Source organism: Prionailurus viverrinus, chromosome B1 (genome assembly GCF_022837055.1).
Source record: "Prionailurus viverrinus isolate Anna chromosome B1, UM_Priviv_1.0, whole genome shotgun sequence".
NCBI lineage: Eukaryota > Metazoa > Chordata > Mammalia > Carnivora > Felidae > Prionailurus > Prionailurus viverrinus.
This window is the reverse complement of record NC_062564.1, coordinates 6,242,882-6,268,175: the sequence shown is the minus strand read 5'-3', so window position 1 is coordinate 6,268,175 and position 25,294 is coordinate 6,242,882. Positions and strand designations below refer to the sequence as shown.

Sequence of the window (25,294 nt, the reverse complement as noted above, 5' to 3'; positions counted from 1 at the left end):
ACGTCTCCTTGTCAATAACCTACATATTGTAAGACTAGAGAGGTAATGAGATTGCTTAACTGGATTCTCAAAATAAAAAAAGGTTTAACAAATTTATAAACATATATTTAAAGTAATAAATCTATAAAAGATAGTTTCCCACTGATTTAAAAAGTGACTTCTCCCACTAAAAATGGGTACTAAACCAAAAACTTCCAATGAAATTTATTGTTCTGAGGTTCTATAATTCTTTATTGAATTATTTTTGTTTTCATTATTTAAGAGGTGTTTTCGTGTGTCTTTTGCAAGCACTGACTTGAATGTTCATCTTAAAAATCCTTTCTGTTCATTTAGTCTCTCAGTGCTCTTTTCTCAGAGTAGGATTTATCCTGTTTCTACTTACAACAGGTTTGTTGTTGTGGTGGTGGTGGTGGTGTTTAATGGCTGTTAAAATTCACTCATTTTCAGGAATGGTAGAGTGAGCAGTTCAGAACAATCTGCCCACTGTGAATAATCAGTAAATCTGACAAAATACAAGCAAACAGGCAAATATCTGCTATTTGAAAACACAGCTGACCTGGTACAACAGTGAATTATAGAAAGAGACATCTTCAGAGTTGAACCAGCATCTGAAGGCCATTTTCCCCTGGCAGGTAGTTGGCCTCATAGTTAGAAGTTCAACTTCAAATAATCTCAATTCTTTATAAGAAGATCAACCAAAAGTAGCCAGGCACATTAGAAGAACACAAGACTGAAAACAAAGAAAAACAACAGAAAACAAAGAAACTAAATGTAGCCAGAAAATGGAGTTATCTGGTAGAGACTTCAAAATAAATATGTCTATAGTGCTTAAAAAAATAAAAGACAAGATTAATAATTTTGGCAGAAAACTCGAAAAGTTCTATCCCCTCTCCACCTTGACAGCACAGATGGGAGCAGGGTCTGGCACCCTAGCCAGCCTACCACCTCAATGGCCCCCAGGCCGCTAACCCACACCAGGGCCAAGCCGTCCCACCTGGGTGGCCCCAGGGCAGCACACACTGAGACATCCCTAGTCAGCACTCACTATAGCTCCAGCCATCTCACCAAAGTGATATGGGCATAAAGCACCCAGAACACTCCAGGCCCTTACTCTAGCTCTAGATGATGTGCTAGGGCACTCTTGGCACAGAAAAATCTGGGCCACCCCAGCCCACACCTGCCTCAGTCCTGGCCACCCTACTAGGGTGCTGCCTGTGCTGAGCACCCTGGTACATCATGGCATGCACCCACTTCAGCTTCAGCTGTCCTAGAAGGGTTTTCTGTGTGCAGACATACCTGGGACAGTCCTGGACCACACCCACTTTAGCTCCGGCCATCCCCAAGCACAGAGTGCCCCAAGACCCCCAGTCCATGCCAGCCACAGCTCAAGCCAGCCAGCCAAAGTCACCAGGCACGTATGGCCTACACAGGGATGACCATACACTAGATCTTTCAAGTTTAGAAGCACCTCTCCCACCTAATTCAGAGAAACAAACACACAGAAAGTCATGTGAAATGGGGAGACAGAGGAATAGGCTCTAAACAAAAGAACAAGAAAAAACTCAGAAAAAGAACTAAATGAAATAGAGATAACCAATCTACCTGATAAAGAGTTGGAAGTAATGGTCATAAAAATGCTCACCATACTAGAGAGAAGAGTGGATGAACGTATCAGGAACTTCAACAAGGAGACAGCAAACAACAAACAGAGCAAATCAGAGCTGAAGAATACAATAACCAAAATAAACAGTACAGTAGAGAGAATCAATGGTAGATTATAGAGGATGCAGAAGAACACATCAGTGATCAGGAAGACAGGGTAATGGAAAACTTCCAAGTTCAACACCAAAAAGGAAATAATAAGTAAAAGATGAGGACAGGTTCAAGAATCTCCTGGACAACTTCAATCAAACACTTTTGCAAGATAGGGATCCCAGACAAGAGAGAGAAAAGGGAAAAAAAAAATTACTTGAAGAAATAAGTGAAAACTTCCCTAACCTGGGGAAGAAAACAGTTATCAAAGTTCAGGAATCACAGAGTTGGTCCTGTGAAGATGAATCCAAGGAAGTCCACACCATGACAATAAAAATGCCAAAGATTAAAGATAAAGAGATCATTTTAAAACCAGCAAGAGAGAAGAAGCTAGTAACATACAAGGGAAACCCCATAAAGCTATCAACTAATTTTTCAGCAGAAAATTTGCAGGCCAGAAGGAATGGCATGATACATTTGAAGCACTCAAAGGAAAACTCTACAATGAAGAATACTCTACCCAGCAAGGTTAACATTCAGAATTGAAGAAGAGATACAGAGATTCCCAGACAATTAAAAGTTAAAGGAGCTCACCACCACCAAACTGGCCTTACAGGAAGTGTTAAAAGGATTTCTTTAAATGGAAAAGGAAAGGCCACAATTAGAAGAAAATCAGGAAAGGAAGACATTTCATGAGTAAAAGCGAACATACAGTAAAGGTAATCACTTATAAAGCTAGCATGAAGGTTAAAAGACCTAAGTAGTAAAATCAATGATCTAGAAAATTAGTTCAGGAGACTCACAAATAAAAAGATATAAAATATGATAACATATACATGAAACATGGAGAAGAGTAACAAAAATAAAGTTCTTTTAGAAAGTGGTCAAACTTAAGTGATCATTAACTTAATACAGACTGCTATATACTTAGAATGTTATATATGAACTTCTTGGTAACCATAAAACCAAAACCTATAATAGAAAAACAAAAAATTAAGACAGTAAAGCATAACACTAAAGAAAGTCATCAATCACAAGGAAAGAGAGAAAGAGAAGAAGGGAATAGAGAAAATCTACAAAAACAACTAGAAAACAATGAACAAAATGGCAAGTAGTATATAAGTATCAATAATTAAGTGTAAATGGTCTAAATGCTCCAATCAAAAAACATAGAGTGACAGAATGGATTAAAAAAATAAGACCCACCTATAGTCTCCCTACAAGAGATTCACTTGAGACCTAAAGACATATATAGACAGAAACTGAAAGGATGGAAAAAGACATCCCATGCAAATGGAAATGGACCAAAAAAAAAGCCAGGGTACCAATACTTATATCAGACAAACTAAACTTTAAAACAAAGACTGTAACAAGAGACAAAGAAGGGCATTACATAATGATAAAGGGAACAACCCAACAAGAAATAGCAAGTGTAAATATCTACACACCCAATATAGGAGCACATAAATACATAAAACAGACTTAAAGGGAGAAATAGACAGTAATATAATAATAGGGACTTTAACACCCCACTTATATCAATGGATAGATCATCTAGGCAGAAAATCAATAAGAAAACACATTAGACCAGATGATCTTAAAAGATATATACAGAGTATTCTATCCAGAAACAATAGAATACACATTCTTTTTAAGTGCACATGGCCCATTCTCCAAGAAAGATCACGTTAGGTCACAAAAAAATATCAATAAATTTAAGACGACCAAAATCATACCATGCATCTTTTCTGACTACATTAGTATAAAACTAAAAATCAATTACAAGAAAAAAAAACTGGAAAAAAACACATACATGCTACTAAACAACCAATGGGTCAAACAAAAAATTGAAGAGGAAATCAAAAAATAAATGGAGACATATGAAAATGAAAACACAATGGTCCAAAATCTTTGGAATGAAGCAAAAGGAGTTCTAAGAGAGAAATATATAGTGACACAGGCCCATCTTAAGAAATAAGAAAAATGTCAAATAAAGAATCAAAACTTATAGCTAAAGGAACTAGAAAATAATCAAACACAGCTAAAAGTTAGTGCAAGGAAGGAAATAATAAAGATCTGAGCAGAAATAAATAAAATAGAAAACTAAAAAATAGAAACGATTAATAAAAACAAAAGCTGGTTCTTTGAAAAACTAAACAAAATTGATAAAACTTTAGCAAGACTCACCAAGTAAAAAAGAGAGAGGACCCAAATAAAAAAAGTCACATATGCAAGAGAAGTAACGACCACACCACAGAAACAGAAAGGATTATAGGAGACTACTATGAGAAATAATACCAATAAACTGGACAATATAGAAGAAATGGGTAAATTTCTAGGAACATACAACCTTCCAAAACTGAATCTAGAAGAAAATCTAAAGAGATCAATTACTAGTAATGAAATTAAACTAATAATCAAAAAACTCCCAATAAACTAAAGTCAAGCACTGGATAGATTCACAGGTAAATTCTACCAAAGCTTTAAAGAACAGTTAATACCTATTCTCCTCAAACTACTCTAAAAAATAAAAGAGGAATGAAAGCTTCCAAATACATTCTATGAAGCCTGAATTACTCTCATACCAAATGCAAAGATACTACAGAAAAAGGAAACTATGGGGCAGTATCCCTGATGAACACAGATGCAAAAATTCTCAACAAAATATTAGCAAACCAAATTCAATAATACATTAAAAGGATTATTCCCCATGATCGAGTGGGATTTATTCTGGGGATGTAAGGATGGTTTCATATTTGCAAACCAATCAATATGATGATAAACCACATTAAAAACAACAAAAAGAATAAAAACCATACGATCATCTCGATAGATGTAGTAAAAGCATTTGACAAAATGAACATCCATTCATGATAAAAACTCTCAACAAAATGGGTTTAGAGGAAACATACCTCAACATAATAAAGGCCATATAGGACAAATCCACAGCTAACATCATACTCAATGGTGAAAAACTGAGAGCTTTTTATCTAAGATCAGAAACAAGACAAAGAAGTCCTCTCTCATTACTTTCATTCAACATAGTACTGGAAGTCCGTGACACAGCAATCAGACAAGAAAAAGAAATAAAAGTCATCCTAAGTAGTAAGAAAAAAGTACAATTGTTGCTATTTATAGATGACATTATACAATACACAGGCAACCCTAAAGACTCCACCAAAAAATTTTAGATGTAATAAATGAATTCAGTAAAGTTGCAGGATACAAAACTAATACACAAAACTCAGTTTCATTTCTATATACTAATTAAAAAGTATCAGAAAGAGAAATGAAGAAAACAATCCCATTTATAACTGCACCAAAAAGAATAAAATGCCTAGGAATAAACTTAGCCAAGGAGGTGAAAGACCTATACTCCAAAATCTATAAAACACTGATGAAAGAAATTGAAGACGGGGCACCTGGGTGGCTCAGTCGGTTGGGCATCTGACTTCTGCTCAGGTTATGATCTCACAGCTCATGAGTTAAGCTCCACATTGGGCTCTGTGCTGACAGCTCAGAGATTCTGTGTTTCTGTCTCTCTCTACCCCTCCCCTGCTTGTGCTCTTTTTTCTCTCAAAAATAAACATTAAAAAATTAAAAAAAAAAAAAAAAGAAATTGAAAACATAAGCAAATGGAAAAATATACCATGCTCATGGATAGAATTAATATTGTTAAAATGTCCACAGTACCCAAAGCAATATAGATACAATGAAATTTCTATCAAAATACCAATAGCATTTTTCACAGAAGTAGAACAAATAATCCCAAATTTTGTATAGAATCAAAAAAGCCCCCAAATAAACAAAGCAATCTTGAGAAAGAACAAAGTTGGAGCTATCACAATCCCAAATATCAAGGTATACTACTAAACTATAATAATAAAAACAGTATGGTACTAGTACAAAAATAGACACATAAATCCAAAGGAAAGGATAAGGGGCCTAGATATACACCCACACTTATAAGGTCAATTAATCTACAACAAAAGAGGAAAGAATATACAGTGAGGTAAAAGCAGTATTTTCAATAAATGGTGCTGGGAAAACTGGATAGTTACATGCAAAAAAATGAAACTGGACTGCCTTCTAACACACATACACAAAAATAAACTCAAAATGGATTAAAGACCTAAACGTGAGACCTGAAATGATAAAACTCCTAGAAGAAAACATAGGCAGTAATTTCTCTGATACTGGCCATGGCAACATTTTTTTAGATATGTCTCCTAAGGCAAGGGAAACAAAAGCAAAAATAATCTAATGAGACTGCACCCAAATAAAAAGCTTTTATGTAGCAAAGGCATTGATCGACAAAGTGAAAAGGCAACCTACTGAATGGGAGAAGATATTTCCAAATGATATATCTGGTAAGGGATTAATATCCAAACATATAAATAACTTACACAACTCAACATCAAAAAACAATAATGATAATCCAATTTAAAAACAGAAGAGGACCCGAACAGACATTTCTCCAAAGAAGACATACAGATGGCCAACAGATGCATGAAAAGATGCTCAACATCTCTCGGCATCAGGGAAATGCAAATCAAAACCACAAGGAGATATCACCTCACACCTGCCAGATGGCTAGAATCAAAAAGAGAAGAAACAACAAGTGTTGGCAAACATGTGAGAAAAAAAGGAATCCTCTCGAACAGTGGGTGCAAACTAGTGCAACCACCATGGAAAACAGTATGGAGGTTCCTCGAAAAACTAAAAAATAGAAATACCATATGATCTAGTATTTACCCCCCCAAAGAAAAAACCCAGAAACACTAACTTGAAAAGATTTATGCACCCCTAGGTTTATTGTCACATGATTTACAATAGCCAAATTACGAAAGCAATCCAAATGTCATTGATAAATGAATGTATAAAGAAGGCATGGTCTGTGTGTATACACACACACACACACACACACACAAATGGTATATTACTCGAGCATAAAAAATAATGGCATCTTGCCATTTGCAACAACATGGTTCAACCTAAAGTGTATGATGTTAAACGAAGTAAGTCAAAGACAAATACCATATGATTTCAATTATATGTGGAATCTAAAAATCAAAATGAACTAAACAAACAAAAGCAGAAACAGACCCATAAATACAGAGAACAAACAGGTGGCTGCCAAAGGGGAGAAGGTGGGAGACAGGCAAAATGGGTGAAGGAGAGTGGGAGATACAGGCTTCCCGTTATGAAAGGAGTAGGACACGGGGTCGAATGGTGTAGTTCAGGGAATAGAAGCAACGGTAGCTAGTAGTGTTGTGTGGTGACTGGCGGTAGCCAGGCGAGCACAGCATAAGGTGTAGACGTGTCAAATCACCATGCGGTACACCTGGAACTAATGCTTCAGGGAAATCAACATTGTGTGCCAACTTTTCTTCAATAAAAAAAAGACCAAAATATAATTTTTTTAAATATAAATTTTTTAAAAATTATGTAAAAAATAAAGATTTTCTTTTTTAACGTTTATTTTTGAGACAGAGAGAGACAGAGCATGAGCAGGGGAGGGGCAGAGAGAGACGGAGACACAGAATCCGAAGCAGGCTCCAGGCTCTGAGCTGTCAGCACAGAGCCCGACGCGGGGCTTGAACTCACAGACTGTGAGATCATGACCTGAGTTGAAATCAGACGCTTAACCGACTGAGCCACCCAGGCGCCCCCAAAATAAAGATTTTCAAAACAAAAGTTGGAACAAGCATGAACGAGTAGCGTAAGTAAACGTACTAAACTATTTTGCTCCTGAGCCTGTCAGTTGAAGGAATGCATATATCATTCTGTATTTTGTTTCCCCTTGTGACCACTTACTTGTTTTATTAACACCCATGACAGTGACACCACCTGACATTCGCCACTTGTGTGGCACTTATCCCTCACACAAAATAACGCTGGGAGGGAAGTCACACAGGTGCGGTTTAAAGCGAGAGGCTTTGTGAGAACCAAAGGGACAAGGCTCCCACCCAGCATGCATGTCTCAACCCCACGTTCTCCAAAAGCCCCCGTTGGTGAGGTAAGGTGATCAGCAGGTAGGAGCCAGGCAAGGTCAGATGTCTGAAATATTAACTTCCATAGTGGGCAAATAAGGAAGTGAAACCTGGGATCAGACAGGGTGAAGTATTATTATGGTAACAGGTAACCAACATTCACTGGGCACTTTTATGTTGTTGTTGTTTTTGTTTTGTTTTGTTTTAATGCAGGCCTAATACCAAGTAAGAGATGAGTAGGGGGCGCCTGGGTGGCTCAGTCGGTTGAGCGTCCGACTTCGACTCAGGTCATGATCTCGCAGTTTGCGAGTTCAAGCCCCGTGTCAGGCTCTGTGCTGACAGCTCAGAGCCTGGAGTCTGCTTCGGATTCTGTGTCTCCGTCTCTCTCTGCCCCTCCCCTGCTCATGCTCTGTCTCTCCCTGTCTCAAAAATAAATAAAAAACATTTAAAAAAAAAAAAAGAGAGAGAGATGAGTAGGTACCAAGTAAAGATGGGTTATCTTTCTCTAACAAGATATCCATGGAAGAGTAAAATGTCGGTAACCAGTATCATAAAGTGTGGTGGTCTAACGTAGGGGCATACAGAGATTGCCATGGAACACTTCCGAAGGAACAGAGCATAAATACTAGTGCATGCGTCAATAAATATCAGCTGAATAAACGTCAAAAGGTGCTTTTCCCCAAAAGGAAAAGGTTAATGGCCCTGCCACAATTAGGAAGGAGACAAAGACGCAGGGAAACAAACATAAATGCAGCCACAGGGTCACCAGCTCCCTACGAAGGCACAGTCACGGGAGGCAACGCGTTGGGGCAGGTACAAAATGTTGTAACAGGTGCAGGGACAGTGGCTACAGCCAGAGCTCAGGGAGCCAGATGTGTGGTGTCACATCCACTACTCACATGCATGCGAGACGACCTCGACAACTTCTCTCCCTACAAGTCTATTGCTCTCTCTACCTGTCATGTGGTTCCTTTCTGTTTGGGGAGTCCATTTCTTTTTTTTTTCCTGACACAAACCAGAAAGCATCGGTAAAGAAATCAAAGTTTCTACCACTTATACCAGACTTCCATGGAACCTGTGTAGTTTGAAACTTCTTTAACCACTACCAATATAAGGAAAACATCACTGTTTCTATTCCTTGGGCCGAATTCGCCCCTCGTGTTTGGCCTCAGTATTGGGATGCCTCCGTGCACCCTATGGGCTATCGCTGCTTCTTTTCAATTCGTTACTTGTTTATCAGGGCAGTTTTCCTATCGTGTGGAAATCAGGTTTCACTATACGTGCGGCATAAGATAATGACTGACTAGTTTTAAATTTAAGCCAAAAGAGCAGATGCTGAAGAATCGAGACATTTTAAACCCTCCTTACATCATTCATCCCAGCAAACAGCGTGATGAGAAAGCTGTACACAGAGCAGAAGCTGGGTTCTACAGCTGAAGCACAAAAGAACGAGAACCTTTCACTCTGATGGCTTCCAATCAAACCCTGATTAGCTCACAAATGAATTATGTTTTGGATTCTTCCCCTCCTGCCTCGTGAATGTTGATTCACATCATAAGACATCAATTGTTGGCACACCCCACACCCTCAGCCTGAGAGAAGCTGTTGGCATTTTCACAAGCAAGAAATGCATTGGCAAAGTGGTGGCAAAGCTTCTTCGACAACATTAGCTCTCTTTTGTGAATGTAACCAATGCTCTCAGTTTTACTGCCAGAGTTTTCCAGCATCCATCTGTATAATTAACGGTTTAAATAAAGCACAAGCTGGACAGACTAGTTTACGTGACATTAACCCAGAGTAGAACATTATGATGTAGTAGCATTGGAAAGTTTAAAATAATATTTTCACACACCAACCTTTTGGCCTCTCCCTATTTTCTTTGATTTCTCATGAGGTCTGGCGAGATCCTGACAGCCCTCCAATGAGCCATCTAACACATCAGGCCTTGCTGGTCCGTTTTTAACACCTGGAACCCAAGAGGATTTGAAGATTAGTTAGAACTTCACATGGACTGAATACTAATGCAACTTAACCAAAATAAAAATTTAAAAATTAATTTATGCACACTGGTAACACCAAAGTACTATTCTCTTAAATAAACACTGCATACGTCTTGCTCTTTGAAGGTCTATTTAGAATTCTCAGTTTATTCCACTACAATCTCCCCAGTGGAATTCACTTAACTCAAAGGTCAGGAATAACTCTGCCTGTCAGGTGACAATGTACCAGTCCTACGGTATCCCATCCATCCAGCAGGTGATGCGAGAACATGTAGGCCCACACCTTATGCACTATTCAAACTCCCAACTTGTAAACTTTTACAAACCCAAAGAAAGTAGTTCTCTATTAGAGGAAATAAGTATTCTCAGCTCTGGGGTCAGATTTACCCTAGAAAACAGTCTATAGTACAGTACAAAGCTTTAGGTTTCCATCTGCAAGTGACAGATGATTCTATACCCTACAAATGTCCACCTTAGACCAGCATCTTGCCATGAAGACACATAGACCAAAAAGATATTTATCAAGTGAAACTGATTTCATTAGATGCTAAACAGTGTAGAAATCCTACACAATGCACAATGAAGTGTGAAATGATTACTTGCAATTGCTACAACTTTATAAGGTGCTCCTCTCCTCTCTTTCCTCCCAAAATAGTTCGCCTACTATGTGACTTCGTTGATATTTGGAAGGAAGACTAAAGAATACTAGCTACCACTTCTATGGTCTCAACAGGATAACACGTATAAAAGGCGAAAAGCAGCTTAGGGAACACTTATGTCCCAGCCACAGCCAAGTGATGGTAAGCCATCCCACACAACCCACCATCACCATCATCCAACTCATCAGTCATTGATGCTCTTATCAACAATGCCTAATCATCAGGGGTTGCCCACTGGAGAGGCACACTGATCCTTCTCTTAGGAAGCTTACAACCCAACAGACCAATGTCAATACTGAAAGTGAATATAAGGCAAAAATAATCTACATGCCATAAGAGGCAAAAATCATATAATGTGAGAATGACTGCTTTGCAAATATTTCAAATAAAATAAAAGGCTCTAATAAAACAGATGCGGTTGACTTTGGAGGGTCCGATTTGAAAGTTTTAATCGTCTTTCAAAAATGGGATTCTAGCTGAGTGAAAACACATGCACAACAATGGTTAAATACGGTCTTGAATTCAAACTAATTACTGTTATTTGCAACTTGAACCCTAAAAATGTTTTAAGGTCAGGTTCTGATCCACTTTGTACTAAACCCTAATACTAAATCCCTTTTGGAGACTGAAACCAATCACATGCGGACCCCACTAATCTCCTGGAAGATCTTCGGTATTTGAGGTGTATTCCACTTCTTTCCCGGCAGGCTACAGACAGACCTTACTTGAGATGAATTAGCGGGCCATGTATTGTGCAGTTTACAGTCTGCTCTAAGATCCAGCCATGCTAAGTTTCTTTCACTCATTTTGAAGGTAAGGGTATCTATCTATTTACGCATTACTTTCTGAGACACTCAACCACCACTTTTTGAGAACTTCTAATGCCTACGGCAGGACATGGATACAATGTTTTTTAAGATCTAAGATTATGAGTAACTAGAATAGAATATTATTTGTTATCCACCATTCAAATCGGAAGTTTACTCAGAGCAAGAGTATATGAAAATAAGAAAAGCAGAGGACTACAGATATAATTTGGAAGCCAATGCACCCCTGTTGTTGCACCACGAGTAAGTATGCTGCTTGCTAGAGTATCTATGTCAAAAAGATTGTGTTACAGCCACATGCCTCAGTGCTAGCCAAGAAACAGACTGTGAAGCGTTTTGTAAACAAAGATCTAAAAAAATGGATCACGGACTTTTAAAACTTAAGGCTGATACTGCTAATGACACATTTTCATTTTCATACATCATGTAACAACAAAACGATACGAGTTCAGATCTTCCTCCCCTTAAGATGGGGTTACGTCCTGATAAATGTATTGCAAGTTGAAAAAACTGGAAGTCGAAATGCACTTAACACGCAGTCTACAGAACATCATAGCTTAGGCTATGATTAGCCTAACCAGGCTCAGAACACTCAGCAAGAGGCTACGTACAGCTGGACAATAGTATCTAACACACAGCAAGTGATGTGTTGACTCCTTCGTGTAATTTAACGAATACTGTACTGGAAATGACAGAGAGAATGGCGGTATGAGGGGGTGGCTGTCAGTATGATGGCCATTGACCATCATGATTATGTGGCTGCCTGGGGGCTATGGCTCACTGTGCAGCGCCCAGCGTCACAACAGAGTGTGCAAAGAGTTTCCTACCGCATATCCTAGCGGTACACTGCATATCGACAGCCCCAGGAACAATGCAAATTCAAAACTCTAAGTACGGTTTCTACTGAATGTGTGTTGCTTTCACACAGTAGCAAAGTCAGAAGATTATTAAGTCAAATCATCCTGAGTTGGGAACAGGCCTGAGTTCTTGTGTGATTATGTAAAAGAACATTTTCACAAGCTCAGCTATGGCAAGTTGCTACTATGTTGTCTTTAAGGATGTTTCTGAAAAACCACAAGCAGCTGAAAGTGCAAAGTAATTGTAAAAGCTGGTAGAAGAGAGAGGCGGGTTGTTATTCCTTTCCACAGCCCAGCAGCATGTTTCCTTCCCAACTTCCTGCTCTCCTGCCCGCCCACCCACCGCGACCCCCTCCCCCATGGCTCCCGCCATTTGCTCCAAAGCTGGTTTCTCAAGGTCATCAGCTCTCCTCTCTCTCCCAAGGGTGGTCTGAGCACGCCCCACAGTCATCCACTACTCAACGGTCCCAACTCCATGCCTCTTGCCAGGAGGCTTGATACACCCAACTGCCTAACAGACCTCTATCTTCAACGTCTCCGAGAAATTTCAATTAACACAACCCTGGGCCCTGTGTGACAAACGTTTTATCAGCCATCTACGTATGAAGGTTGTAAATCCTAGACTCCTGTCTCTCTCCTCACTGTCATCTCAACTTCATGACACAAGTGATTCACTTAGTTTTCAAAAAGTGATCAAATACAGAGAGAAAAGACCAGAACTTTTACTGTTAAGTTACACTGCCCGGGATTTCAACAATTAGAAATTTGTTTGGGTCAGGGCGCCTGGGTGGCTCAGTGGATTAAGCATCTGACTCTTGGTTTTGGCTCAGATCACGATCTCACGGTTGGTGAGTTTGAGTCCTACATCGGGTTCTGTGCTGACAGCATGGAGCCTGCTTGGGATTCTCTTGTCTGACTCTTTCCGGCGCATGTTCTCTCTTTCTCTCTCAAAAAAATAAAATAGAATAAATAAACATTAAAAAACGGGAATTTGTTTGGGTTAACAGTATCATCAAAATACAAACACACCAAGGAAGGTTGGAAAGTGAACTCATTCACTTCTCAGTGTGAATGAGTTAAGTCACTACCTCTGCTGCACCTATCCGGGTTAAGAGGTGGTTTTGATACTAAGTGAAAATAAATCACTTTGGAGGCAGAACCAGGCCAAGGCAGCATAAGGACAAATGTATATAACCTAAGTGCTAGGAAAAGGAAAGAGACGAGAAAATGGATGTTGAGACAACCATTAAACTCCTTAGAAGAAACCTGGTCCGTGTGGTTGTTGTGTGCAGGGCGGAGGCATAATAAGAGATACACCCTTACTTCCAACACCTAACCTCCTGCGAACTTTACTTTCCTACTTCCAAGACACAAGACTAATTAACACTAGTACGAGTAGTACATCTAAGCACTCAGTATTGATTGACACAAAACACTCTGCAAAATCAACTACATCAAAGATGAAAAGGCTTCTGAAGCCTTTTCTGATTCTGATTCAAGAATCCATATATTGGACAGGTACAACCACACCCCTAAATCTGAACAATATCCTCCCAGGGAATTTCTTCTGAGTCTCTAAAATCTTAATATTATGAGTCATTTAAGAACAACCTGGAATGCAAAGTCTTAAGACTGTGGAAAGAGCCTTCAAAGACACCTAGGAAAAATCCTTTCCATATAGACTTCTGGGGTTTGGGACACATGCAAAATATTGATGTGTTCGACACAAAAAAAACCTCAGCTAACAAAAGAATATATATATTTTTTTCGTCCAATAAAAAATCAAGTTCACTTTACAAATACAAAAACAAATCTAATCATGATCATCAAAAGATGTGGAATCTTTTCCTTCATAATCACTATGAAGATCATTAAAATTTATTAAAAATTTTTTTTAATGTTTATTTATTTTTGAGAGAGACAGAGACAGAATGCGAGTGGGGGAGGGGCAGAGAGAGAGGGAGACACAGAATCCGAAGCAGGCTCCAGGCTCCCAGCTGTCAGCACAGAGCCTGACGCGGGGGTCGAACTCACAACCTGCGAGATCATGACCTGAGCCAAAGTCGGACGCTCAACCGACTGAGCCACCCAGGCACCCCCATTAAAATTTATTTTAATATGTAAACTAATGTTAATACCATATAACCTTTCCCACAGGGAGTAATTTCTCCATCTTTTTAATTCCCTGATACTTGCATATAGATTATCTTGACTGTATCTTCCCTACTTGTCTTAATTCCTTAAGGGAAAGGGATAGAACTTTACAGCAACCTTACTTCCCTTTGTATTTATCCCAGTATCTGGGTCACAGTAGGTGAAGAGTAGTCATAATAAGGAATAAATGAATAGATGAACAAATCAAACAATCAATAGGTTGTAACCCCTTCCTTACGGCCAGCCTTTCTGTTAAGGCTGACTAACCCACACTGAGTGGTTGGGTTGCTTACCTCCAGTGAGTGTACTGGCAGGTCTGGGAGAGAGGGTTGAGAGAAACAGTCTTCTCAAAACATGTGTATTACTTGAATTGTCAAAAGGTGCAGTCATTACTCTTCAATTTAAAATATTTAAGGGGCACCTGGGTGGCTCAGTTGGTTAAGTGCCCAACTCTTGGTTTCGCTTAGGTCATGATCTCGCAGTTCATGGGGTTTGAGCCCTGCGTTGGGCTCCACACTGGCAGTGTGGAGCCTGCTCAAGATTCTCATATTCTCTCTCTCTCTCTCTCTCTCTCTCTCTGTCCCTCCCTCCCTCTCTCCCTCCCTGTCTCTCTCAAAATAAATAAAATTTTAAAAAATATTCAAGAAATACATGTTTATGTATACCTATGTATTTGATACAATAGTAATTCATAATTTCTCTTGAATGCTCAGAATATGTGAAATATTGAATATCTAAATGCCTATGATTTGAAGGACTGAGTTCTTATTAGGTATATGTGAAATATTTTTAATTCAACTTAAAAAAAATAGTATATCTCCTACTGATTCAATGAAATGTAAAATACGTCAGTAAGATTATCAAACTTTCTCATTTGGTTGCAAAACATACCTGAAATAAAAAAACACTTCTCTACCTTAGGATTATGAATTATCAAGAAATACACAAAAATGCACCTTTTACAAATCACATAGCATTTCTGCCTCTAAACCCCATACTGAACCATATTAATCATTGTCTAAGCAGACACTACTATTCATTATGCCACTTCTTCCTTCAAAGTCAGGATGAAGCCTTGGAATTCCTTCCCAACCAAGAGCAACCAAGGGCAATGGCCCCGAACCAACTGAAGTCAGCACAGACACCATTTGTTATCTCCATCTCTGGGATTAATGCACTAAGACAGAACAGTGCTGTATTATGAAGGCTGTAGTGCAATTTAAAATATCTACTTCAGCAGGGACTGTACGATATGACGTATGTGTGCTAATTTACCTCCACCCAAGAACACCCACTCCAGTGGTCAGCTAACAGGTTAACAAATACCACACTCAAGAGACAACTCCTAGAAATCCTTCTGCCCAATTATTATTAGACCTTTTGCTAACTGGCAAAATGGATCAAAGAAATGAGTTATACTTAGTGGGGTCATCAGTTTGTCAATCAGCATAAACCTTTCTCTGGTTGAATCCATAGATTCAAGAAAACTGGACTGGCTAATATATTATAGGGGGTCCCCCCACCCATGCATGAATAGGGTGTAATAATCAAGCAAAAGCCACAGCTTGTGTTCCTGGGGGTGATAATATCCAAGACTTGGTCCCCTAAATGGCCGTATGACAAACCGCAGGGTCAAAGTACATATGGTGGCCTGATGCTGACGAGGTTACAGAAACGTCACCCTAGAATTTTGTAGGCAGCTCGTATGTATTGCAGGCAAGATATGGAAGGTTCATCTGATGGACAAGACCGGTGAGTTTAGCATACAGTTTGCTTTGTGGACAGTTCTCCACCTACGTGCCAATAAATGTTCAATAAACGTCTGTGTGTCTGAGACGAGGAGTGCCAACTTTCACCAGCTTCCGACACTTGTATTACCTATGAAAAAGAATCCAATAGTTGTACGTGACAAAACTGCTGGGATATGGCACGTGTCTGTAGTGACAGGTAAGATTTTTTTCAAGCACAGCAAAGAAGAAGGTTATCCATTGAACCAGTGGACAAGAGTGAAGGTGTGGCTACGAAAAGAATTTCCTTCCGCTTTTGCCAATGGCCATGTGGCCTCACTGGAACCCCCTGAGCCACCTTTGCCATTGAGAAACAAGTAGGAGCTGACTGTGAGCTACTTCAAGATGACCAGGCAGCTACTTGGCAATTGAAACCAATTTCGGGAGGTGGTCGGAAGGTCCGTGGTTAGCGGTGGCACGGCTGCTGGAAAGCCGTCTCAATAGGTGAGTCACGTCAGGCAGCTCTCTACACTTTCCGTCCGAAGTGAAAACGTTACGTGACATCTCCATCCCATGCAGATTTGACGTGGACAGAACTCCTGCACCCGAGCTGCACGTATTTCCGGGTTTTTCAGACCCCGATGCAAGAACAAAGGGAATTTATTTTGACGTCCACTGGACTGCACAACTGACAAGCTTCCACCTATCTTCGTTGGAAGTGACTAATTTGCTGTGTAAGACACACTGAAAGGCACGTATCAAGTGAAAAATCTCACAGATTTCCATAAATGCCTTATATACGATGAATGTGCTTGATGAAAACCATCTGCTTATGGGCTGATATCAGTATCTGGCCATACCTATCTGTCTGAAAAGGCGTGTTCGAAAGGAAAACATAAAATTTTATTGTACATCTGCCTCAATAAATGTTTGCAATCCATTCTGAAGATATGAATGCTCCATCTGAACCCCAATCAAGAGAAAAGTAATTCCTCTCCCCAAAAACAGAATTCTGTTCTTCTCATTAGGCCTGTATTACTGCACTCAAAATATTTGAGTTTTGTCAATAAAAATTTTGTAAAAATGTCTTTTCTTCTCTTTGTGTAAATAGCCACATGTCTTGATTTTGCTTTCTGGTCCACAAAGCCTGAAATAGTTACTATGATTCCTTACAGAAAAAATCTGTGGACCCCTGAAATGGACTAAAGAATGAAGTAAATATATTGCTCTATTGATACTGATATGGAAATATCTGACATTTTAAAAAAGCAAACCTGGGGCGCCTGGGTGGCGCAGTCGGTTGAGCGTCCGACTTCAGCCAGGTCACGATCTCGCGGTCCGAGAGTTCGAGCCCCGCGTCGGGCTCTGGGCTGATGGCTCAGAGCCTGGAGCCTGTTTCCGATTCTGTGTGTCCCTCTCTCTCTGCCCCTCCCCCGTTCATGTTCTGTCTCTCTCTGTCGCAAAAATAAATAAACATTGAAAAAAAATTAAAAAAAAATTTAAAAAAGCAAACCTTATGGCAACGAGATGATATAATCCTATTTTTGCAATAAAATCCCTTTGTAACATCTACCCTCACACCCTCACTGGGCACCCTCACACACACACACAGAGTCTCGAAGGAATTACAGTGAACCGGTGACAGCAACTGCTTCTAGCAGATGCTCCACAACCAGTTGGTTCACGAAGCATCCAGGGTGACGTGCAACTGAGAAAGCCCATCTGGTGACTCCCCTGTTTAAAACCCCCAGGGGCTTCTCAATCACACTTCAAAACCAAACAAAACCACTCCAAGTCTTGTCAGGTACTAGAGCCCTGGGGATCTGGCTCCTGGCCATCTTTCTAGCTCATTTCCTCCCAGGCTTCCTTCAGCCCGATGAGCTGCAGCTGCACTGGCCTCGGTGCAGTTCCTGCAAGCACTTTCTACCCCAGGGCATTTGTACTTGCTGTTTCCTCAGGCTGAAACATAATTCAAGCAGTCATAGGACTACCGGCTCTGCGATGTCTGGTCTGAGGTCTCAGGTCACCTTATCTAACTGCCCGCACTGCTGTGGTGCTGTGTATCATCAGGCTCACTGATTGACGTCATGCTTGCCTTCATCCACTGCGTCTTCCTCACTAGAACATGACCTCTATGCAGGGCACACACTGTTTGCTTCTCTGACATCTTCCAGCAAACTAGACAAGTGCCTGGGACACAACAGGTGCACAGCTAAGAGCTGTCATGGGAACTCACAGGAGGAGGTACCTGAGGGTAGGAGAGCAACACTTACTCGAAGCAACTTCTGTTACTGCGAGCATATACTTGTTTACAAAATTGTTCATAAAATTAGAGAATAAAAGTCTAAAACGAAAAAATTACTGGTTAATATGATTTCAGAGATTATTTAAAAAAAAATTAAAAGTTTCTCCTTCTGTTCCTGTTCTCCTTACGTTTCTTTTTTTTTTTTTTTAATTTTTTTTTTTTTCAACATTTATTTATTTATTTTTGGGACAGAGAGAGACAGAGCATGAACCGGGGAGGGGCAGAGAGAGAGGGAGACACAGAATCGGAAACAGGCTCCAGGCTCCGAGCCATCAGCCCAGAGCCTGACGCGGGGCTCGAACTCCCAGACCGCGAGATCGTGACCTGGCTGAAGTCGGACGCTTAACCGACTGCGCCACCCAGGCACCCCGCTCCTCACATTTCTTACTGACTCTTTCTGTAACTTGTGCTTGTAACCTTTAGTGCCACCTTCTACCTTCCATACCGACAAGGGCAATGAGTACAAGTGAACTGAAAGCAGAAATTGAAAAAAGACTTTTATTTCAACATAGAAGACTTGGAGGTACCGCTTCATGTACAGAGTATTATTCCTGCTCCACAACTGAGCACACAAGCAAAGTCTAGAGTAAGCTGCAGGCTCTGTGCTTCCACCCCCATGGTAGGTTCCCAGACAGAGGTGGGACACCGGCTGAGCTGGTAACAGGCAATTTAAACCCATCAGTGGGTCTTGATTTTATCACAACAAAACAAAGGGATTTGGTTTAGGCTAGACAATACAGAAGTCTCTCCAGCCCTTCAATGCAATGATTTTCTGTCTTTGTGGAATGACATCAAACAAAGTGACCCTACAAGACATCCTTACATTAGAGGGCATAGAACATCTGTTTCTCGGAGTGAAGTTCGGTCACACCAGGGCCCTGGCTGCACACCGCTGTGTGACAGCCCACATCAGATGAGGCCGACATCCGCAGTCCCCTGGAGCGCCCAGTGCTGGCCCCTCGGGGTTTTCCACGTGCTCCAGGCCCCAGGGGACTGTGGACGCGGGGGAGAGTGCTACAACATCCCGCCTGCAGGGACAACCGCGCTCTTTCTGAACGACGTCGGGGCTGCGGGGTGCGCCTCATGTCTGCAACCAGCCTTTCGTCCCCCGAATTTATATTTTCACATCATTAAATATTATTCAAAGGCTTTAAAAATAAACAAGATAAAAACCGAAGAAAATGAGAATGTAAGCTTTAAGAACAGGATACTCTTAACTACCAAAATAATTCTATATATCTACTGTTTTATATTAACCTTAGAGTCAACATGATTTTAAAATAAATATTTTGAAAACACATACTGAGGCTAACACAAGATATAGTTTGTCAAATGTTATATATTTTCGGAAAGCTAAGATATTAAAAATATACAAAATTAATCCTCTGTGAGGCTATTCTGGGGACTTTATACCCAAGGAAAAGATCTACAGCAGTGATTATTTCAACCCCTATAACTTCTGCATCTTGAGAAGGTTAGTTAAAATCATAGGGTAAGCAAACAAATAATCAAGGATAAAGTTAGTCTTATGGAAATTTCAGCTTCATCTTTCGGTAAACATGGTTAAAGTTCAAGATTTCATCACTTTTGATTGCTGGAATTTATCTGTGCTTGTAATCAAAGTGTAAAATAAAATGTCTTCTCTTGTTGCTACTTTTGCTACAATTACACAGTTTATTACGATGGCTACAGTTAAATTACACACAGAAATAAAAGTCTATTTAAATCACAGCTTAAAGCAAACTAAATAGAAGCCAACGAGGCCTGTTACGATAAACTTACCCTGAGCAAAAACGTTAAAAACATTTTTCTTTATAACTAACACTGCCCCAATTTTCTTCCAAATAAATACTGCTAACATATTTCCACAGTTCCTTTCTCGTACCTTCTCTTTTCCTGGTGGAAGCAATGCTCACACCGCCTTACTATCCTTCCAGCATCAAGAGCCTCACTCCTGTGAGCAGAGAGATGTTCAAACCCTCCGTCAGAACGCCTGTCTGCACACCAGCCATGTTCCAGGAGGAGGCTGCATGCAAACAGGGGAGCACCTGCTCTGGTTGACTTCGCACGTCAGGCTTCACTCACTCGTTACCCACACGGAAAGGCTTGGAGAAACGTATTCCTAACAGCAGATTGGACCAATGAGCCTAGAAATACGACAGGGCGGTGAGCCACCTTCTCCTAAAGAACCTATCATTGGAAAACATCAAACACCCGTTCTTTAAAAATAAAAAAAGGAAAAAAGCAAACACTTTAATTACGAAAAGGCTGTGGTGACTTCACAAGACGGACACACCGTCCCATATTCCCATAACCAAGACACCTGGAAAAGGAGATTCACGTACTTTCACTGCATCCTCTGGACACATCTTCCCTCTGTTGGGCGGAGGTGTCCGCGATGCAGTCGCCTGCAAAACCCAGCCGGTCGTCAGGCTGCGTTCCACCGCTGGACTCCCACTTCGTCCGAGGGCGGTCTTCTTTCTGCACGCTCCCCGCGCCCATCAGCTCTCTGGCTTCCGCGCTGCCCCCTTCCAGGGGACGTGAGTCCCCGTCAGGTCCTTTCCCGCCAAGCCCGTCCGCAGCAGGCAGTGCGTCGTGGACCGGAGAGTCTGCGCCATCTGGGCGCGTACCCTCCCCTCTCTGAGCACCAGCCTGCGGACGACTCCCTGCGGTTTCCTCAGCGGCCAGGCAAGCCCACGCTGCGTTTGCTTTGTCACGTGTGGGTTTCTCAAGACTGCGGCGACTCTGTGCCGTTAAATCGCTCGTGGGGACTGGGCCGGGATTCTTCCCAATGCAGGAGAAGTCAGACGTCTGCAGTATGTTCCTTCTCTCCCCCCGAGAGAGGCCTCTGCAGACGAAGAGAGCAGGGCCCGCTGACGACTGACACCCGGGGAGAAGACCGTCCGAGCTCCTCTCTTTGAGGTTGTCAGGTGAAAAGTAATCGTCGTACGAGGACACGCCGCAGCCAGGAGCCTGGGCAGCAGCCCCGGGCCCAAAGTGCAGGCGGTCCCCCGACGCGAGGAGCCACTCCTGTGACACGCCGGGTTTCCCACGGCACCTCTTCTTTAGTCTTCCTGTCGGGGACCAATCTGAGATCTCAGACTTTCTTCTTCTCTTCGCCGAGGAGCTCTCAGATCGTGAATGTCCCCAAGGGTGGCGTTCTGTCGCAGATAACGTAGGGGGCAGACCGTGTTTCATGCCAAACACCTCCCTGGGTGCTCCCCCGGACCATGTGTCGGGGGTGACCGCTTCACCCGCAGGATCCCTCTGCCGACTTACTTCTTGTTCTGAAAGACGGCCCGAGGGATTCTGAGGAGTTAACTGGCTGAGGTGACCAGCAGGTGCTGACGAATGAACACTACCGGTCTTCAGGGAAGCTGAAGGACCAGCAGGTGCCAATGAATGAACACTACCGGTCTTTACGGAAGCTGAAGGACCAGCAGGCACCGACGAATGAACACTACCGGTCTTCAGGGAAGCTGAAGGACCAGCAGGTGCCGATGAATGAACACTACCGGTCTTTAGGGAAGCTGAAGGACCAGCAGGTGCCGACGAATGAACACTACCGGTCTTCAGTGCAGGTGAAGAAACACACACACCACTTCTACTTTCATCAGCGACTTCTCCCACTCTCCTCTCCTGACTTCCACACCCTGAGTTTCCAGAAAGATTGTCAAAAGATGAGTCCAGAGCACCAGCAAAGGATTCATCTGGAAAACATCAGTAAAGAATTAACTTTTAAGATGCTTTCAATTATTACAGAAGTAATTTTCAGTTAACCGATACTTCTTAAACACAGCTACTGGTTAAAGACAGTATCAACCACATCCACCTGAGGACCCTTTAGGACCAGCATTTTTCACTAACGAACCCAGGCATCAGCGTGCACATGGACGGCACGGGGGGCGGGAGGCAGGGACAGACCTCCACCACCATCACACTCACCTTCTGTACATTCACATGCATGTGCATGTGTTTTCAGAAAGAGCATTGGCACCTTGTTCAATTCTCAAGAAGGTCAATCATTCTAAAAGGTTAGGACTAACACCATGGTCTAGGTCAAGTTCTAGCCTTTCGTGAACACAGCCCACCGACCCCCAGTCCTCCACTCAAAGCCTCATGTTGTATTTATATCCAACAGTGAACCACCAGGTAGATGGTAGGGTGCTGTCTTCCCTTGTGTCTTGTACATTTCTTGAGAGTAGTGCTAAGCTGACCGCCCCCTGTCTCCCGAAAACTGCAAGCGTGTGTGTCCCTCCAGGCCCTGCCTTCACCCCACACTTTAATCTGGGTAATTCCTATCCGTACTTCAAACCTCCCCCCACCCCTCGAACGTGCCTATCTCTGAACCCTCCCGCTGCACCAGGTCTGGTTGCACACATCCTCCTCTAGTACACAGAATGCTGCCTGAATTTCCCAAAAGCAGGTGTCCTAGTGTTCTTATTATTCCTATCTGTCCCTCTCACTAAACTGGAAGTTCCCAGTGCACAGACACTATTTTCTGGCATCTGAGGCCTCGAGCCCCACAGAGGTGATCCACAGGGAGCAGCAAAGCCCACAGGGCAGGGAGGCGCTGTACCCACACCAAGTCAAGGAGCCTGTGTGTCCCTAAGTCAGGAGCAAGAAACAGAGGACACTTTTAATACCAGCAGCTGAAGACACTTAGCACACTTTTCAAAAAGCTGACAAGCAGTGAGACAGGTCATTGGGCATAAATTCTGAGGTCACACTGCTTAGGTTCAGGTCGTGGACTGGCCAATCACAAACTCTATGAACTTTTACGAGCTGCTTGACCTCGCTGGCCTAGTTTTCTCGTGAACAAAATGGGGGTGACAAGGGTAACCATTTAGTAGGGCTAGTGGGGGTGTTAAATGAAACACAGTATGTAAGATACCCAGAAGAGCACCTGTGACACAGGAAAAATGAAATCTGTGTTACATACTATTACTTGTGTCCAACTTACGTAAAATAAATCCATCAAGTGTGAAATAAAAAGAGATTATTTAAGATAAATGGGTAAATAATTCCAACACACACCAAACAGATTATAAAATAAGCCACACATGGGCCACCTGGGTGGCTCAGTTGGTTAAGCATCCGACTCTTGATTTTGGCTCAGGTCAGGATCTCACAGTTCGTGAGTTCGAGCCCGCTTCCACCTCCATGCTGATGGCACAGAGTCTGCTTGGGATTCTCTCTCCCCCTCTGTCTGCCCCTCCTGAGCTCTCTCTCTCTCAAAATAAATAAATAAACTTAAAAAAAAAAAAAATAAGCCACACATGAAAGGGAGCTGTAGTTTAAACTCCTAATACCTCCACACTATTCTGTCATCTATCCCTGCTGTGACTTTCATAGGATATTCTGTAACATTTCAAGCACTTTGAACAGCTAGCTCTTTACGGGGGTCACTGATTCTTATTTGGGCCCTACTGTCAGCTGAAACTAGGTGGTTATATCACATTTCTTAAAATTTACTCAAAGGAAAGCTATAAGCATGAAAAATGATCATTCAAAGCATAACACAGGCTTCCACATTTAAAAGGTGGATGTATAATATATAATTCTAATTCTATTCTAATACTTGGCTAAAATTTTTTTTATTGTTTAAGTATTTTTGAGAGAGACAGACAGAGCACAAGCAGGGGAGGGGCAGAGAGACAGGGAGACACAGAATCCGAAGCAGGCTCCAGGCTCCAAGCGGTCAGCACAGGGCCCGATGCGGGGCTCGAACTCACAAACCGTGAGATCATGACCTGAGCCGAAATCAGACACTTGACCGACTGAGCTCCCCAGGAGCCCCTCCAATACTCTGCTTCCAAACAGAAATCCATCTATCTTCTAAATTTCTCAATGATCTTTCCACACCTCACGGGCACTCAGTCATATGCTCCTTATGGTCATGATATATGGTGTGAAACGAGCAGCCCTGTGTTGTCAGTAACACAGTCTACAATGCAAGCGAATTAGCACTTACAGCACGGACTTTTTTTTGAACAATGAGCAATAGTTTCTGTGCCAAGAGAGCAAATGCCTGGGAGAAAAACCGTTGGAATCCCAGGTGATTTAACTGATGAAATTTCTCATATGCTAATTGCATTATAATACCTATTTTTTATTACCTAGTTCCAGGGAAATTCATGAATTCTAGTTTTTAGCTGTTCTTCACATCAGAAGAAACTCCAAATACGAAAATCATAATATTCTCAAAGTTTAAATATAACACAGAAAAGAAAATAACTTTACCTGAACACAAAGTATCACGTGAAATGTTCCAAGCTTCACACGGGGACTTAAATGGCTCATCGTGAGACTTCTCAAGCAGCTGGGAAGCTGAAAACATAACCATACCCTTCATCGGATGCACCTCTGACTCGTGGGAGCCCACGGCAAACCCACTGGTTCTGCTCTCCCACACCACACCAACATCGATTTATGCCTGTTAGTTCACACTCCCGACTTACTACAAAACGGTAAGCACAAAAAACTCTTACTCAAATCTACTGCAGATGGTGAGATTCGTAAAAACTAATCTACATAAGTCATGTTTTTTTAATTTTATTTTTTATTTTTATTTTTTTTATCTTTGAGACAGAGAGAGACAGAGCATGAGCAGGGGAAGGGCAGAGAGAGAGGGAGACACAGAATCCGAAGCAGGCTCCAGGCTCCGGGCTGTCGGCACAGAGCCTGACGTGGGGCTCGAACTCACGGACTGTGAGATCATGACCTGAGCTGAAGTCGGATGCTAAACTGAGTCACCCAGGAGCCCCTACATAAATCATGTTATAAAAAGGATTAAATTTAGGATAATTAGAAGAGATTTTGAAAAGTCAGTTTGCCTGGGCCTAAGCAGAAGCCCAACACAGGTAAACAAATATTCTCAATTCATCTTGTTGTCTGATAGTCAAGGCTCCTTCTTCTAGAAGCAACAGTTAGCCCTGTAACTAGAGCAGCGGTTCTAAGCCCTGGGCATCTTGGCTCCCAGCGGGTGATGGTCACGTCTGCAGACATCACTGGATGTCA

At 41.7% G+C, this 25,294-nt stretch overlaps 1 protein-coding gene across 8 annotated transcripts in view; it reads right to left on the bottom strand.

Annotated features, from left to right (window-relative positions):
* MCPH1 (microcephalin 1) overlaps positions 1 to 25,294 on the bottom strand; it is a 276,612-nt gene that overhangs the window by 200,647 nt on the left and 50,671 nt on the right. For 7 of the 8 annotated variants that reach the window (XM_047855480.1, XM_047855479.1, XM_047855484.1 and 4 more), the window contains 3 exons: positions 24,518 to 24,604; positions 20,620 to 21,984; positions 9,602 to 9,711 (listed from right to left, as the gene is read on the bottom strand). In XM_047855480.1, the coding sequence (XP_047711436.1) occupies positions 9,602 to 9,711; positions 20,620 to 21,984; positions 24,518 to 24,604 (1,562 nt within the window). The remainder of the gene's footprint in view (positions 1 to 9,601; positions 9,712 to 20,619; positions 21,985 to 24,517; positions 24,605 to 25,294) is intronic. The other variant, XM_047855478.1, reaches the window with a different exon arrangement.